Here is a 12,877-nt window from a genome sequence, read left to right as displayed (position 1 = left end):
GAACGGTCCTCCCATCGCAGCATTCAAATGTTTTGTTCAGTAATACGAGGGTTTTTGCCCCCATCCCCTACCTGGAATTCTATTCCAAAGATCATTATTCTTTGTGTGAACAATTTTCTAGAATTTGAATTTGACTTTTGCCAGTTTAGCTTTTAGTAGTGTTCTCGATGGTCGTGGAGTCCAGAACCAGGGGTCACAGTCTAAGGATAAGGGGTAAGCCATTTAGGACAGAAATGAGGAGAAATTTCTTCACCCAGAGAGTGGTGAACCTGTGGAATTCTCTACCACAGAAAGCAGTAGAGACCAATTCATTAAATATATTCAAGAAGGAGTTGGATATATTTCTTAAGGCTAAAGGGATCAAGGGATATGGGGAGAAAGCAGGGACAAGGTACTGAATTTGGATGATCAGCCATGATCGCATTGAATGGCGGAGCAGGCGCGAGGGGCCGAATGGCCTACTCCTGCTCCTATCTTCTATGTTTCTATGTTACTTTTTTTTTAATATAAAGTTTACTGCCTTATATACCTCTAGGAAGACTCTCCTAGTTGCTGCTTTTCATGGATTAAAAGCCAAAGTTTATGTAGCGTTTTCCCCAGTGTTTCCTTTAAAATTTTTTTGGGTGCGAGGTCCCTTCAAAATACCGCGTGTGTGGTTTTCCCATTTAAAAGTCGGTGAGCTGGCTGCACTGCAGCTCCAGTGCGCTGCGCGGCCACACAGCTTAAAGCGGACATTGGTTTTCCCATAACTCAGTCCTCCAAGACTTGGAATCACCTTTTCTGCTTCAGAGCTTGAATATCACCTTTGTCTTTTGTCAGCCGTTTGTCCAGGTTTGCTCACTGAGGTCTGACCAGACCATTGTGCGGGTTTCCCATGACATTATCCAACGTGTACACCACCAATTGGGTGAATTTGATCATGCTGTACATTTGCAGAATGCATTTTATTCGTATATTATAGCATTGCCAGTTAGATGCCAATTGTTGAATATGATTGAAAATCTCAACTTCAAAAGAACCAAAAAGGTAAGGGGGAGTTTGCATCAATTCAGCTGTTCTTCTAAGTTCTGGTGGCCTTGCTATTCCCATTGTGGCAGATAAGGCCACCTCTCACCACTTCCTTGTATCGCTCTCCACCCACATCACCCTTCCCACCAACCCTACTTCCTTCTGTATCTGCCCTGGAAAATACTCTCTCCCAACTCTCTTACAACTTTGGCCATCAATTCACCACAACATTTCTGCAGCTACCGATTTGCTCAACCACACCCTCACCACCACCTTTGATGCCCTAGTCCCTTTTAAAACCATTGCTCTTTCTCACGTTGACTGCTTCCCCAGTACGGCCCTCATCTTTGCTCCCTTAAGTCCAAGGGACACAGACTTGAACGGATATGGCGGACAACTGTTTTAGCCATTCACCGCCAGATCTGGCTGGACCACATAAAGCATTATTGGGTCCTGCTCTCGTCTGTCAAAACTGCTCACTATTCCAGGATCATTCTGGAATGTAAAGGTAACCCCCCAGCTTCTATTTTCTACTGCGAACCATTTTTTTAAACCCCTCTCCCCTGTCTCCTCCACCCTTACCTCCAACAACAAGTGCGAGGAGCCCATGGACTTATTTGTCTCTAAGATTGAGACCATCCGATCAGCTACCTCTGCCATTTCCCTTCCTTCCTCTAGCCCACCGGGCCAAACGTCCTCTAAGGTTCCCCCTGCCCTAGCCCTGAACTCTCATCTTCCTCCAGTTTCTCTCCGATCTCCCCTCATGACCTCTCAACGCTCATCTTATCCAGGAGACCCACCTCCTGCTCCCTCGACCCTATTCCCACTAAACTGCTGACCACCCCAACTTCCTTTTCTGGCTCCTGTGTTAGCTGACATTGTTAACGGTTCTCTCTCCTCAGGCACTGTCTCTCTCGCCTACAAATCTGCCGTCATTACCCCTCTCAAAAAAACAACCCTTGACCCCTCCGTCGTTACAAACTAACCGTAGCCAGAGAATCACCTGCCATGGCTTCACTTTCCACTCCCGCTTTGTTACCTCTGGTGTCCCCCAATGATCTATCCTTAGCCCCCCTCCTATTTCTCATCTACAAGCTGCCCCTCGGCGACATCATCTGAAAACACGGCATCAGTTTCCACATGTACTCTGACGACACCCAGCTCTACCTCACCGGCACATCTCTCGACCCCTCCAAATTGTCAGACTGCTTGTCCGACATCCAGTACTGGATGAGCAGAAATTTTATGCAATTAAATATTGGGAAGACCACCGATGCCATTGTCTTTGGTCCCCGCCACCGACTCCATCCCTCTCCCTCTCTCCCTGGCATCTGTCTGAGGCTGAACCAGAATGTTCGCAACCTTGGTGTCATATTTGACCCTGAAATGAGCTTCCGACCACCTATCCGCGCCATAACTAAGACCGCCTATTTCCACCTCTTTAACATTGCCCGTCTCCGCCTTTCCCTCAGCTCATCCGCTGCTGAAACCCTCATTCATGCCTTTGTTACCTCTGGACTTGACTATTCCAACTCACCCCTGGCTGGCCTCCCACGTTCTACCTTACGTAAACTTGAGGTCATCCAAAACTCAGCTGCCCGTGTCCTAACTCACACCAAGTCCCGTTGACCCACCACCCCAGTGCTCGCTAATCTACACATCTCCTGGTTAAGCAACGCCTCGATTTTAAAATTCTCATCCTTGTTTTCCACCAAGTTATCTACGTTCATCTAATTCTGCCCTCTTGAGCATCTCTGATTTTAATTGCTCAACCATTGGTGGCCATGTGTTCAGCTACCTAGGCCCTAAGCTCTGGAATTCCCTCCTTAAACCTCTCCACCTCTCTACCTCTCTTTCCTTCTTTAAGACACTCGTTAAAACCTACCTGTCAGCTGTGGCTCAGTTGGTAGCACACTCGCCTCTGAGTCAGAAGGTTGTGGATTCAAGTCCCACTCCAGGGACTTGAGCATATAAAGCTAGGCTGACACTCCAGTGCAGTGCTGAGGGAGTGCTGCACTGTCGGAGGTACCATCTTTCGGATGAGACATTAAACCGAGGCCCTGTCTGTTCTCTCAGCTGGACGTAAAAGATCCCATGGCACTATTTCGAAGAAGAGCAGGGGAGTTATCCCCGGTATCCTGGCCAATATTTATCTCTCAATCCAACATAACAAAAACCCATTGGCCTAGAAATTCAGTGGGCTGCGCCACCCGTTAGCGCCTTAAGAGGGCGCTAAGTGGGTCGGAAGCCACTGGCCATGCCTCCCGCTAAATTTAGTGGGACGCTAATGGCGCTAGCCGTTAGCGCTGTGCCGCTACCGATGACGTCATCGGTGTGCACAGCGCCCCGATCGTGATATTTAGCTGCGCCCCCTGCTTTAACGCCGGACGCTATTTGCGACCGGTTCAGGGGGGCCTACCTGCGGCGGTAGAGGCGCTAATTAAAGGAGAGGTGCGGGGCGGCCATTTTTTTTTACTGGCCGCCTGCCAGCACCTCTCCGCACTGCCATCCCCGGCCTCCTGAGACCCCCCCCCCCCTCCCCCGCGGAGTGCCGACTGCGTTCCAAGAGCCCAGCACTTCTCCTCGGTGCCGGGCTCTTTTGCAGGCACTCACGATCCTGGATCGCACAGCACAAGGCCCCTCCCCTTTAAGAAGGGGAGGAAGGCCTGCAGTACCGCAGCGCGCCGTGCCGCAGCGTGTGGCACGTTGCGCAGCGATCTTCAGCTGCAGCGCCCCAAGAAAGATGCGGGGTGCCTCCAGTAGCGCCGCGCTTCCCTCTGGGGCGCGCAAAGTGAATTTCCGGCGGGCAGCCGCGACTACTTCCGGGGCGCTACTTCTAGCGCCCTGGCGAGGCTGGGGCCCCAAACGGGGCGCTACTGAATTTCTAGGCCATTATCTGGTCATTATGACATTGCTCTTTGTGGGAGCTTGCTGTGGGCAAATTGGCTGCCACATTTCCTACATTACAACAGTGACTCTACTTCAAAAGTATTTTATTGGCTGTAAAGCGCTTTGAGACGTCCAGTGGTCGTGAAAGGCGCTATATAAATTCTTTATCTGCCCTAATTTCTCCTGCTGTGGCTCGGCGTCATTTTTTGTCTTCTAATACACCTGTGAAGCGCCTTGTGACGTTTTACTAGGTTAAAGGCGCTATATAGATACAAGCTGTTGTTGTTTGGTATGTGATCAGACAAAGTACTCCGTTTCATTCTCTGTGTGGATTGAGTTGCACTGCATTTCACTATGGCAAAACAATATGATAATACTGTATGTGATACAAAAGAATGTGAACAGGCAGAATGTCTCATTCACATAACATTTTATTAATCTGAAGATATTCTTACAAAGGGCAGTTGAACCATTGTGGAGTTTTTTCATTGTATTTCAGTTTACATATTGTACATATAGGCCCAGAAATTCGGGTCAGAGGCTTCCCGCGGGTGCAAGCCTCCGACCTGCACTTACCTAGCGCGCCGGCCGTTGAGCTGTGGGCCCGCGTGGTATTCCGATCCTGGGCCTGCTCCAACTGCTCCTGGGCCTGCTCCAACGCAGTGCTTGCGTATCCCAGGGGCACAGTTAGTTCGATGCGTCCCCTGGGATCACGTGGGCCATGGAGAGCCAATGGTAGCAGGACAATGCCCATTCATAAAATTGACAGGAAGAGCTGTCAAAACTATAAATACTATAAGCCCCAAAAATCACTAAAACTTCAAATACATTTTTAAAAAACCATCACGTTTTTAAAATAACTATAAATTACATAAAATAACTATTTTAAACAATTTAAATTTTTGAAAAAATTAATTACATTTTCTAACGGGGCTAAAAATAAACTTACCTTTCTTTAAAGTATTTAAAAATAATAAACCTGTGGGAAAAATGTTTTAATTTTAATTAATTCACCACTTACCTTGTTAAAAGCAGGCCTTGCGCTTGCTTTTTACATGTGTAACTCCTGGAGACTTACCCTCCCGGAGAAACCTGGAAAAAAAAACGTAAGTTCCAGGCGCACGCGCTGCCTCTCCGGCGCACGCGTTCCATCTCTGAACCCTTTCCTTTAAGGGAATGGAAGTTCCGGTTTCCCCCGCATGCGCAGTGCATGCACGAAACCAGCACTTCCGTTGGGCCTATGGGTGAGTACCCCGTGCGTACTCGCCCGTGGGGACCCGAATTTCTGGGCCATAATATTTGCTGATTTTATTTCTGCTTCATATCTCTGTTTTATGGAAAATAAATGTTAGCTACTATAGTCTAAATCCTGGTCTATGTTTAATAACAGTGATTCCCAAGTGACTGAGATAGTGTAGTGGGAGACAGCATTTAATTCAGTAAGCACGTTGCTGCAAGTAGGATAATTGTTAATTCTCAAGTTGGATACCTTTGCTGAAGGCAGCTTATGAGGCATGGTCTCTGGATCAGAGGTGACATGGTCTGTTTATCAGAACTGCTGTGAAACCATAGCGAGAAATAGTTTGATAGAAAACAAGAATTGCAAGGTTACTTTATACAAGTCTGAAAAAATCTGGTATTGTTCAACTACTCAATAAATATTAGAGCTGTTTTTGTTTCCTTCAAATTGTTTTGTTCTTATAGTGCTGTTAATAAGAAGTGGCAGGATAAAGCAGAGATACTGACGATGCTGGAAGTACAGGTCAAACAGATGAAAGAAACCTTTGATGCCAAAGAAAGGAAACTTGTTGAAGAGAGAGACAAAGCTTTGCAAGTTCAGAAGTAAGTTTTGGCAACAATAAAAAGTTTCATAAGTCTAGTTATTGTATTTGCTATTTCAGGAACGCTATGTATTGTACAAAAAGAGTTGTAAATGCTTGGTCCACCAGTGTTTTATCTATCATTTCCTTGTCCTGCTTATGTGCCCCAACATTTTCTTTGCCATTGCAATTGCTGCCCTATTCTATGACATGGCTATCAAAATTTAGTCTACAATTACTCTTGGGTCTTTTTCCTTGACTCGCCTAAATCAACAATTTATTTTCTAAAAATAGCGAAATACTGCGGATGTTGGAAATCTGAAATAAAAATAGAAAAGGCTGGAAATACTCAGCAGGTCAGGCAGCATCTGTTGAGAGAAACAGAGTTAACGTTTCAGGTTAATGACAGCAGGTCAGGCAGCATCTCTCCATAGGTGCTGCCTGACCCGCTGAGTATTTCCAACATTTTCTGTTTTAATTAACAAATTATTTTGTTTTGTAATTATTTTTACTATTTGTAATATTTAATATTTCTGTTAAGTAACTGAATCTTTTGCTCAATTATTGAGTTACTGAATCTCTCTATCACTTTGCTCCTACATTTTAACCCAGCGGGGAACCTCATGGATCAGTCCTGATACTTTGCTGCTGTTCCTAACATGTGTAAATGATCTTGATTGAAAGAGCATAAAACAAAAACTGCAACAGTTGTGTAATCACATTATTTTGTGCGCGCTCTCTCTCACACTTTGTTTTAAATATGAACTTCACCTGAAATTTGTTCTCCAGCTTTTCTTCAACTAAGCTCCTAGAAGCTAAAATAATGTTATATCAGTACAACTGACTGAATGGTACTGATGAATTTTAGGAAATTGGGTACGCTGCACAATCCAAATCCAACTCGCAGCATCAGCTCTGGGCAAAAATATCAAATCCAAACCCAGGCCTTTTGGAGAAGCTGAGAGTTTCAAGTAAAAAAAACTTTAATGAAGGCATTAAAAGACACAACAGACAATCCTACTAATAATTGTAACTTAAAAAAATTTTGCTTAAACCCTTATTTTGAAAATTAGTTAGTCAGTAATTCTGAAAAAATGAGAGATCAAAATAATTTAGATGAATCTCTTTCAGAAAGCAGTGCCTGTGATGTGGGGAAAATGTAATACAGTGCCACCAGCTGGCCCAGGCTGTGCAATTACAGAGTGACAAGTTCAATATTTTCCATTTTAAATTGGGACACTGGAATTTATAATGGAAAAGTAGACTCAAATATATGACGAAGAGATTGACAGCACAAAGTAAGATTTTGTAGACAGAAAGTCTGCACAGACACAAGATTTTTAATAAGATAGACATAGAAGATAGGAGCAGGAGTAGGCCATTCGGCCCCTCGAGCCTGTTCCGCCATTTAATGAGATCATGGCTGATCATCCAAATTCAGTACCCTGTCCCTGCTTTCTCCCCATATCCCTTGATCCCTTTAGCCTTAAGAAATATATCTAACTCTTTCTTGAATATCTTCTTATATATATAAAAGGATAGTGGTGTCTGTCTGTCTGGGCATCACTCAAAAGTTATAGAACATATACACATATGTTATATCAAAAGAAAGGTTATGATTAGGAGGGTGTCCTAGGCGTATTTACTTTTTGGTCAGTCAAAAATTGTTCGGACAGGAGACAAAAAACGTTCAAAATTCCGCTCATTAGCGGTTGGCCAATCATATGGGGGAAATCCGCTCATTAGCATTGACTGCCGTGAAGGTTGACCAATCCTACGGGGGGGAGCGCGCTGCGTCATGGGGGGGCATTTGTGGGCAGGGCCGAATCCTTCAAACTGAAAAGCAAGCGGTGGCCATTGTTGTTTGTGATGGAGCAACTCTGCCTCTGTCCGACCATGGGCCCCAGTCCCACCCTCACCCTCCTCCTTCTCTCCGCTTTCTCCCCTCTCTCCTGTCACCCCAGCCTCTCCGCTCGCAGGTTGTTTGCATCCACGGTGGATGAGCTGCGTGCAGGCCTCGAAGCCTCGGCCTCTCCTCTCTAGGCACCGCCCATCCCACTGGGCCCGATTCCAAACCAGCGGCCCGCCATCGCCGCCATCTTGGTAAAGGCTGGCCTCCTCCTTTTCTCCGCTTTCTCCCCTCTCTCCTGTCACCCGTGCCTCTCTGCAGGATGTCACTGCCGAGCTCTTCGGGTCGGAGGGAGCGGGAGCTTGACTCTGGCCGGGCCTCAGGCGCTATGCCGCCCACGGTGTCTCCGGGGCGGCGGCCCGCAGCGGGAGCTCAGCTCAGGTGAGTCGGGCTGGGTCTGAAGCGCTAGGGAGGGAGGGAGAGGAAAGGAGGGGGAGGGAGGGAGAGGTGGGGAGGGAGGGAGTGGAGTGGAGAGGGGAGGGAGAGAGAGGGGAGAGGGGAGGGAGAGAGAGCGGAGCGGGAGAGGGGAGGGAGAGAGAGTGGGGAGGGAGAGAGCGGGGAGGGAGAGAGCGGGGAGGGGGGAGAGGGAGAGGGGCAGGGAGAGAGAGAGGGTGAGGGAGGGAAAGAGTGAAGGGGTGGGAGAGGGAGGGAGAGCTCGCCTTCTTCCTCCAGGCTAATCCTGAACTAAATCCATCAGTCTCTCTCTCTCTCTCTCCTTCCCCCCCCCCCCCCAGTCTCTCTCTCTCTCTCTCTCTCTCTCTCTCTCTCTCCCCACCCCAGTCTCTCTCTCTCTCTCCCCACCCCAGTCTCTCTCTCTCTCCCCCCCCAGTCTCCTCTCTCTCTCTCTCTCTCTCTCTCTCTCTCCCCCCCCAGTCTCTCTCTCCCCCCCAGTCTCTCTCTCTCTCTCTCTCCCCCCCCAGTCTCTCTCTTCCCCCCCCAGTCTCTCTCTTCCCCCCCCCAGTCTCTCTCTTCCCCCCCCAGTCTCTCTCTTCCCCCCCAGTCTCTCTCTTCCCCCCCAGTCTCTCTCTTCCCCCCCCAGTCTCTCTCTTCCTCCCCAGTCTCTCTCTTCCTCCCCAGTCTCTCTCTTCCTCCCCAGTCTCTCTCTTCCTCCCCAGTCTCTCTCTTCCTCCCCAGTCTCTCTCTTCCTCCCCAGTCTCTCTCTTCCCCCCCCCAGTCTCTCTCTTCCCCCCCAGTCTCTTCTCCCCCCCCCAGTCTCTCTCTTCTCCCCCCCCCAGTCTCTCTCTTCCCCCCCCAGTCTCTCTTCCCCCCCCCCGTCTCTCTCTTCCCCCCCCCCGTCTCTCTCTTCCCCCCCCCAGTCTCTCTCTTCCCCCCCCAGTCTCTCTCTTCCCCCCCAGTCTCTCTCTTCCCCCCCCCAGTCTCTCTCTTCCCCCCCAGTCTCTCTCTTCCCCCCCCAGTCTCTCTTCCCCCCCCCCAGTCTCTCTCTTCCCCCCCCAGTCTCTCTCTTCCCCCCCCCAGTCTCTCTCTTCCCCCCCCAGTCTCTCTCTTCCCCCCCCAGTCTCTCTCTTCCCCCCCCAGTCTCTCTCTTCCCCCCCCAGTCTCTCTCTTCCCCCCCCAGTCTCTCTTCCCCCCCCGTCTCTCTCTTCCCCCCCCCGTCTCTCTCTTCCCCCCCCCGTCTCTCTCTTCCCCCCCCCCCGTCTCTCTCTTCCCCCCGTCTCTCTCTTCCCCCCCCGTCTCTCTCTTCCCCCCCCGTCTCTCTCTTCCCCCCGTCTCTCTCTTCCCCCCGTCTCTCTCTTCCCCCCCCAGTCTCTCTCTTTCCCCCCCCCAGTCTCTCTCTTCCCCCCCAGTCTCTCTCTTCCCCCCCAGTCTCTCTCTTCCCCCCCCCAGTCTCTCTCTTCCCCCCCCAGTCTCTCTCTCCCCCCCCAGTCTCTCTCTCCCCCCCCAGTCTCTCTCTCCCCCCCAGTCTCTCTCTCCCCCCCAGTCTCTCTCTCCCCCCCAGTCTCTCTCTCCCCCCCAGTCTCTCTCCCCCCCCCAGTCTCTCTCCCCCCCCAGTCTCTCTCCCCCCCCAGTCTCTCTCCCCCCCAGTCTCTCTCCCCCCCCAGTCTCTCTCCCCCCCAGTCTCTCTCCCCCCCCAGTCTCTCTCCCCCCCCAGTCTCTCTCCCCCCCAGTCTCTCTCCCCCCCCAGTCTCTCTCCCCCCCCAGTCTCTCTCCCCCCCCAGTCTCTCTCCCCCCCCAGTCTCTCTCCCCCCCAGTCTCTCTCCCCCCACAGTCTCTCTCCCCCCACAGTCTCTCTCTCCCCCCCAGTCTCTCTCTCCCCCCCCAGTCTCTCTCTCCCCCCCAGTCTCTCTCTCCCCCAGTCTCTCTCTCCCCCCAGTCTCTCTCTCCCCCCAGTCTCTCTCTCCCCCCCAGTCTCTCTCTCCCCCCCCAGTCTCTCTCTCCCCCCCCAGTCTCTCTCTCTCCCCCCCAGTCTCTCTCTCCCTCCCCCCAGTCTCTCTCTCCCTCCCCCCAGTCTCTCCCTCCCCCCAGTCTCTCCCTCCCCCCAGTCTCTCTCTCCCCCCAGTCTCTCTCTCCCCCCAGTCTCTCTCTCCCCCCAGTCTCTCTCTCCCCCAGTCTCTCTCTCCCCCCAGTCTCTCTCTCCCCCCAGTCTCTCTCTCCCCCCAGTCTCTCTCTCCCCCCAGTCTCTCTCTCCCCCAGTCTCTCTCTCCCCCCAGTCTCTCTCTCCCCCCGTCTCTCTCTCCCCCCGTCTCTCTCTCCCCCGTCTCTCTCTCCCCCCGTCTCTCTCTCCCCCCCGTCTCTCTCTCCCCCCGTCTCTCTCTCCCCCCGTCTCTCTCTCCCCCCCGTCTCTCTCTCCCCCCGTCTCTCTCTCCCCCCGTCTCTCTCTCCCCCCGTCTCTCTCTCCCCCCCGTCTCTCTCTCCCCCGTCTCTCTCTCCCCCCGTCTCTCTCTCCCCCCCAGTCTCTCTCTCCGCCCCAGTCTCTCTCTCCGCCCCAGTCTCTCTCTCCCCCCCAGTCTCTCTCTCCCCCCAGTCTCTCTCTCCCCCCAGTCTCTCTCTCCCCCCAGTCTCTCTCTCCCCCCAGTCTCTCTCTCCCCCCAGTCTCTCTCTCCCCCCAGTCTCTCTCTCCCCCCAGTCTCTCTCTCCCCCAGTCTCTCTCTCCCCCAGTCTCTCTCTCCCCCAGTCTCTCTCTCCCCCCAGTCTCTCTCTCCCCCCAGTCTCTCTCTCCCCCCAGTCTCTCTCTCCCCCCAGTCTCTCTCTCCCCCCAGTCTCTCTCTCCCCCCAGTCTCTCTCTCCCCCCAGTCTCTCTCTCCCCCCAGTCTCTCTCTCCCCCCAGTCTCTCTCTCCCCCCAGTCTCTCTCCCCCCCAGTCTCTCTCTCTCCCCCCCAGTCTCTCTCTCTCTCCCCCAGTCTCTCTCTCTCTCCCCCAGTCTCTCTCTCTCTCCTCCAGTCTCTCTCTCTCTCCCCCAGTCTCTCTCTCTCTCCCCCAGTCTCTCTCTCTCTCCCCCAGTCTCTCTCTCTCTCCCCCAGTCTCTCTCTCTCTCCCCCAGTCTCTCTCTCTCTCCCCCAGTCTCTCTCTCTCTCCCCCAGTCTCTCTCTCTCTCCCCCAGTTTCTCTCTCTCTCCCCCAGTTTCTCTCTCTCTCCCCCAGTTTCTCTCTCTCTCCCCCAGTCTCTCTCTCTCTCCCCCAGTCTCTCTCTCTCTCCCCCAGTCTCTCTCTCTCTCCCCCCCCAGTCTCTCTCTCTCTCCCCCAGTCTCTCTCTCTCTCCCCCAGTCTCTCTCTCTCTCCCCCAGTCTCTCTCTCTCTCACCCAGTCTCTCTCTCTCTCCCCCAGTCTCTCTCTCTCTCCCCCAGTCTCTCTCTCTCTCCCCCAGTCTCTCTCTCTCTCCCCCAGTCTCTCTCTCTCTCCCCCAGTCTCTCTCTCTCTCCCCCAGTCTCTCTCTCTCTCCCCCAGTCTCTCTCTCTCTCCCCCAGTCTCTCTCTCTCTCCCCCAGTCTCTCTCTCTCTCCCCCAGTCTCTCTCTCTCTCCCCCAGTCTCTCTCCCTCTCCCCCAGTCCTCTCTCTCTCTCCCCCAGTCTCTCTCTCTCTCCCCCAGTCTCTCTCTCTCTCCCCCAGTCTCTCTCTCTCTCTCCCCCAGTCTCTCTCTCTCTCCCCCAGTCTCTCTCTCTCTCCCCCAGTCTCTCTCTCTCTCCCCCAGTCTCTCTCTCTCTCCCCCAGTCTCTCTCTCTCTCCCCCAGTCTCTCTCTCTCTCCCCAGTCTCTCTCTCTCTCTCCCCCAGTCTCTCTCTCTCTCTCCCCCAGTCTCTCTCTCTCTCTCCCCCAGTCTCTCTCTCTCTCTCCCCCAGTCTCTCTCTCTCTCCCCCAGTCTCTCTCTCTCTCCCCCAGTCTCTCTCTCTCTCCCCCAGTCTCTCTCTCTCTCCCCCAGTCTCTCTCTCTCTCTCCCCCAGTCTCTCTCTCTCTCCCCCAGTCTCTCTCTCTCTCCCCCAGTCTCTCTCTCTCTCCCCCAGTCTCTCTCTCTCTCCCCCAGTCTCTCTCTCTCTCCCCCAGTCTCTCTCTCTCTCCCCAGTCTCTCTCTCTCTCCCCCAGTCTCTCTCTCTCTCCCCCAGTCTCTCTCTCTCTCCCCCAGTCTCTCTCTCTCTCCCCCAGTCTCTCTCTCTCTCCCCCAGTCTCTCTCTCTCTCCCCCAGTCTCTCTCTCTCTCCCCCAGTCTCTCTCTCTCTCCCCCAGTCTCTCTCTCTCTCTCTCCCCCAGTCTCTCTCTCTCTCCCCCAGTCTCTCTCTCAGTCTCTCTCCCCCCAGTCTCTCTCTCTCTCCCCCCAGTCTCTCTCTCTCTCTCCCCCAGTCTCTCTCTCTCTCTCCCCCAGTCTCTCTCTCTCTCTCCCCCCAGTCTCTCTCTCTCTCTCCCCAGTCTCTCTCTCCCCCAGTCTCTCTCTCTCTCCCCCAGTCTCTCTCTCTCTTCCCCCAGTCTCTCTCTCTCTCCCCCAGTCTCTCTCTCTCTCCTCCCCCCGTCTCTCCTCGTCTCTCCCTGCCCCGTCTCTCTCTCTCTCTCTGCTCGCCCCCAGTCTCTCTCTCCCCCCCAGTCTCTCTCTCTCTCCCCCCCCACAGTCTCTCTCTCTCTCCTTCCCAGTCTCTCTCTCTCTCTCTCTCTCCTTTCCCCCTCTCTCTCTCTCCTTACCCCTTTCTCTCTCTCCTTCCCCCCTCTCTCTTTCCCTCTCTCTCTTTCCTTCCCTACACAGACAATCCCAACAGTTTTATAAACATTGCACAGGTTTCTTCATTTCCCTCGGGCACTGCCGGGCACTCTAG

General features: G+C 52.6%; 1 protein-coding gene across 1 annotated transcript in view; it reads left to right on the top strand.

Annotated features, from left to right (window-relative positions):
* lrrcc1 (leucine rich repeat and coiled-coil centrosomal protein 1) overlaps positions 1-12,877 on the top strand; it is a 237,238-nt gene that overhangs the window by 211,273 nt on the left and 13,088 nt on the right. The window contains exons 18-19 of the mRNA XM_085993949.1: positions 5,602-5,739; positions 5,799-5,812. Of these exons, the coding sequence (XP_085850075.1) occupies positions 5,602-5,739; positions 5,799-5,812 (152 nt within the window). The remainder of the gene's footprint in view (positions 1-5,601; positions 5,740-5,798; positions 5,813-12,877) is intronic.

Source organism: Somniosus microcephalus, chromosome 7 (genome assembly GCF_052327205.1).
Source record: "Somniosus microcephalus isolate GS21.2 chromosome 7, FLI_Smic_1.0, whole genome shotgun sequence".
Classification (NCBI taxonomy): Eukaryota; Metazoa; Chordata; class Chondrichthyes; order Squaliformes; family Somniosidae; genus Somniosus; species Somniosus microcephalus.
Note: the sequence above shows the minus strand (reverse complement) of the source record. Positions and strands in the feature narration are given on the sequence as shown.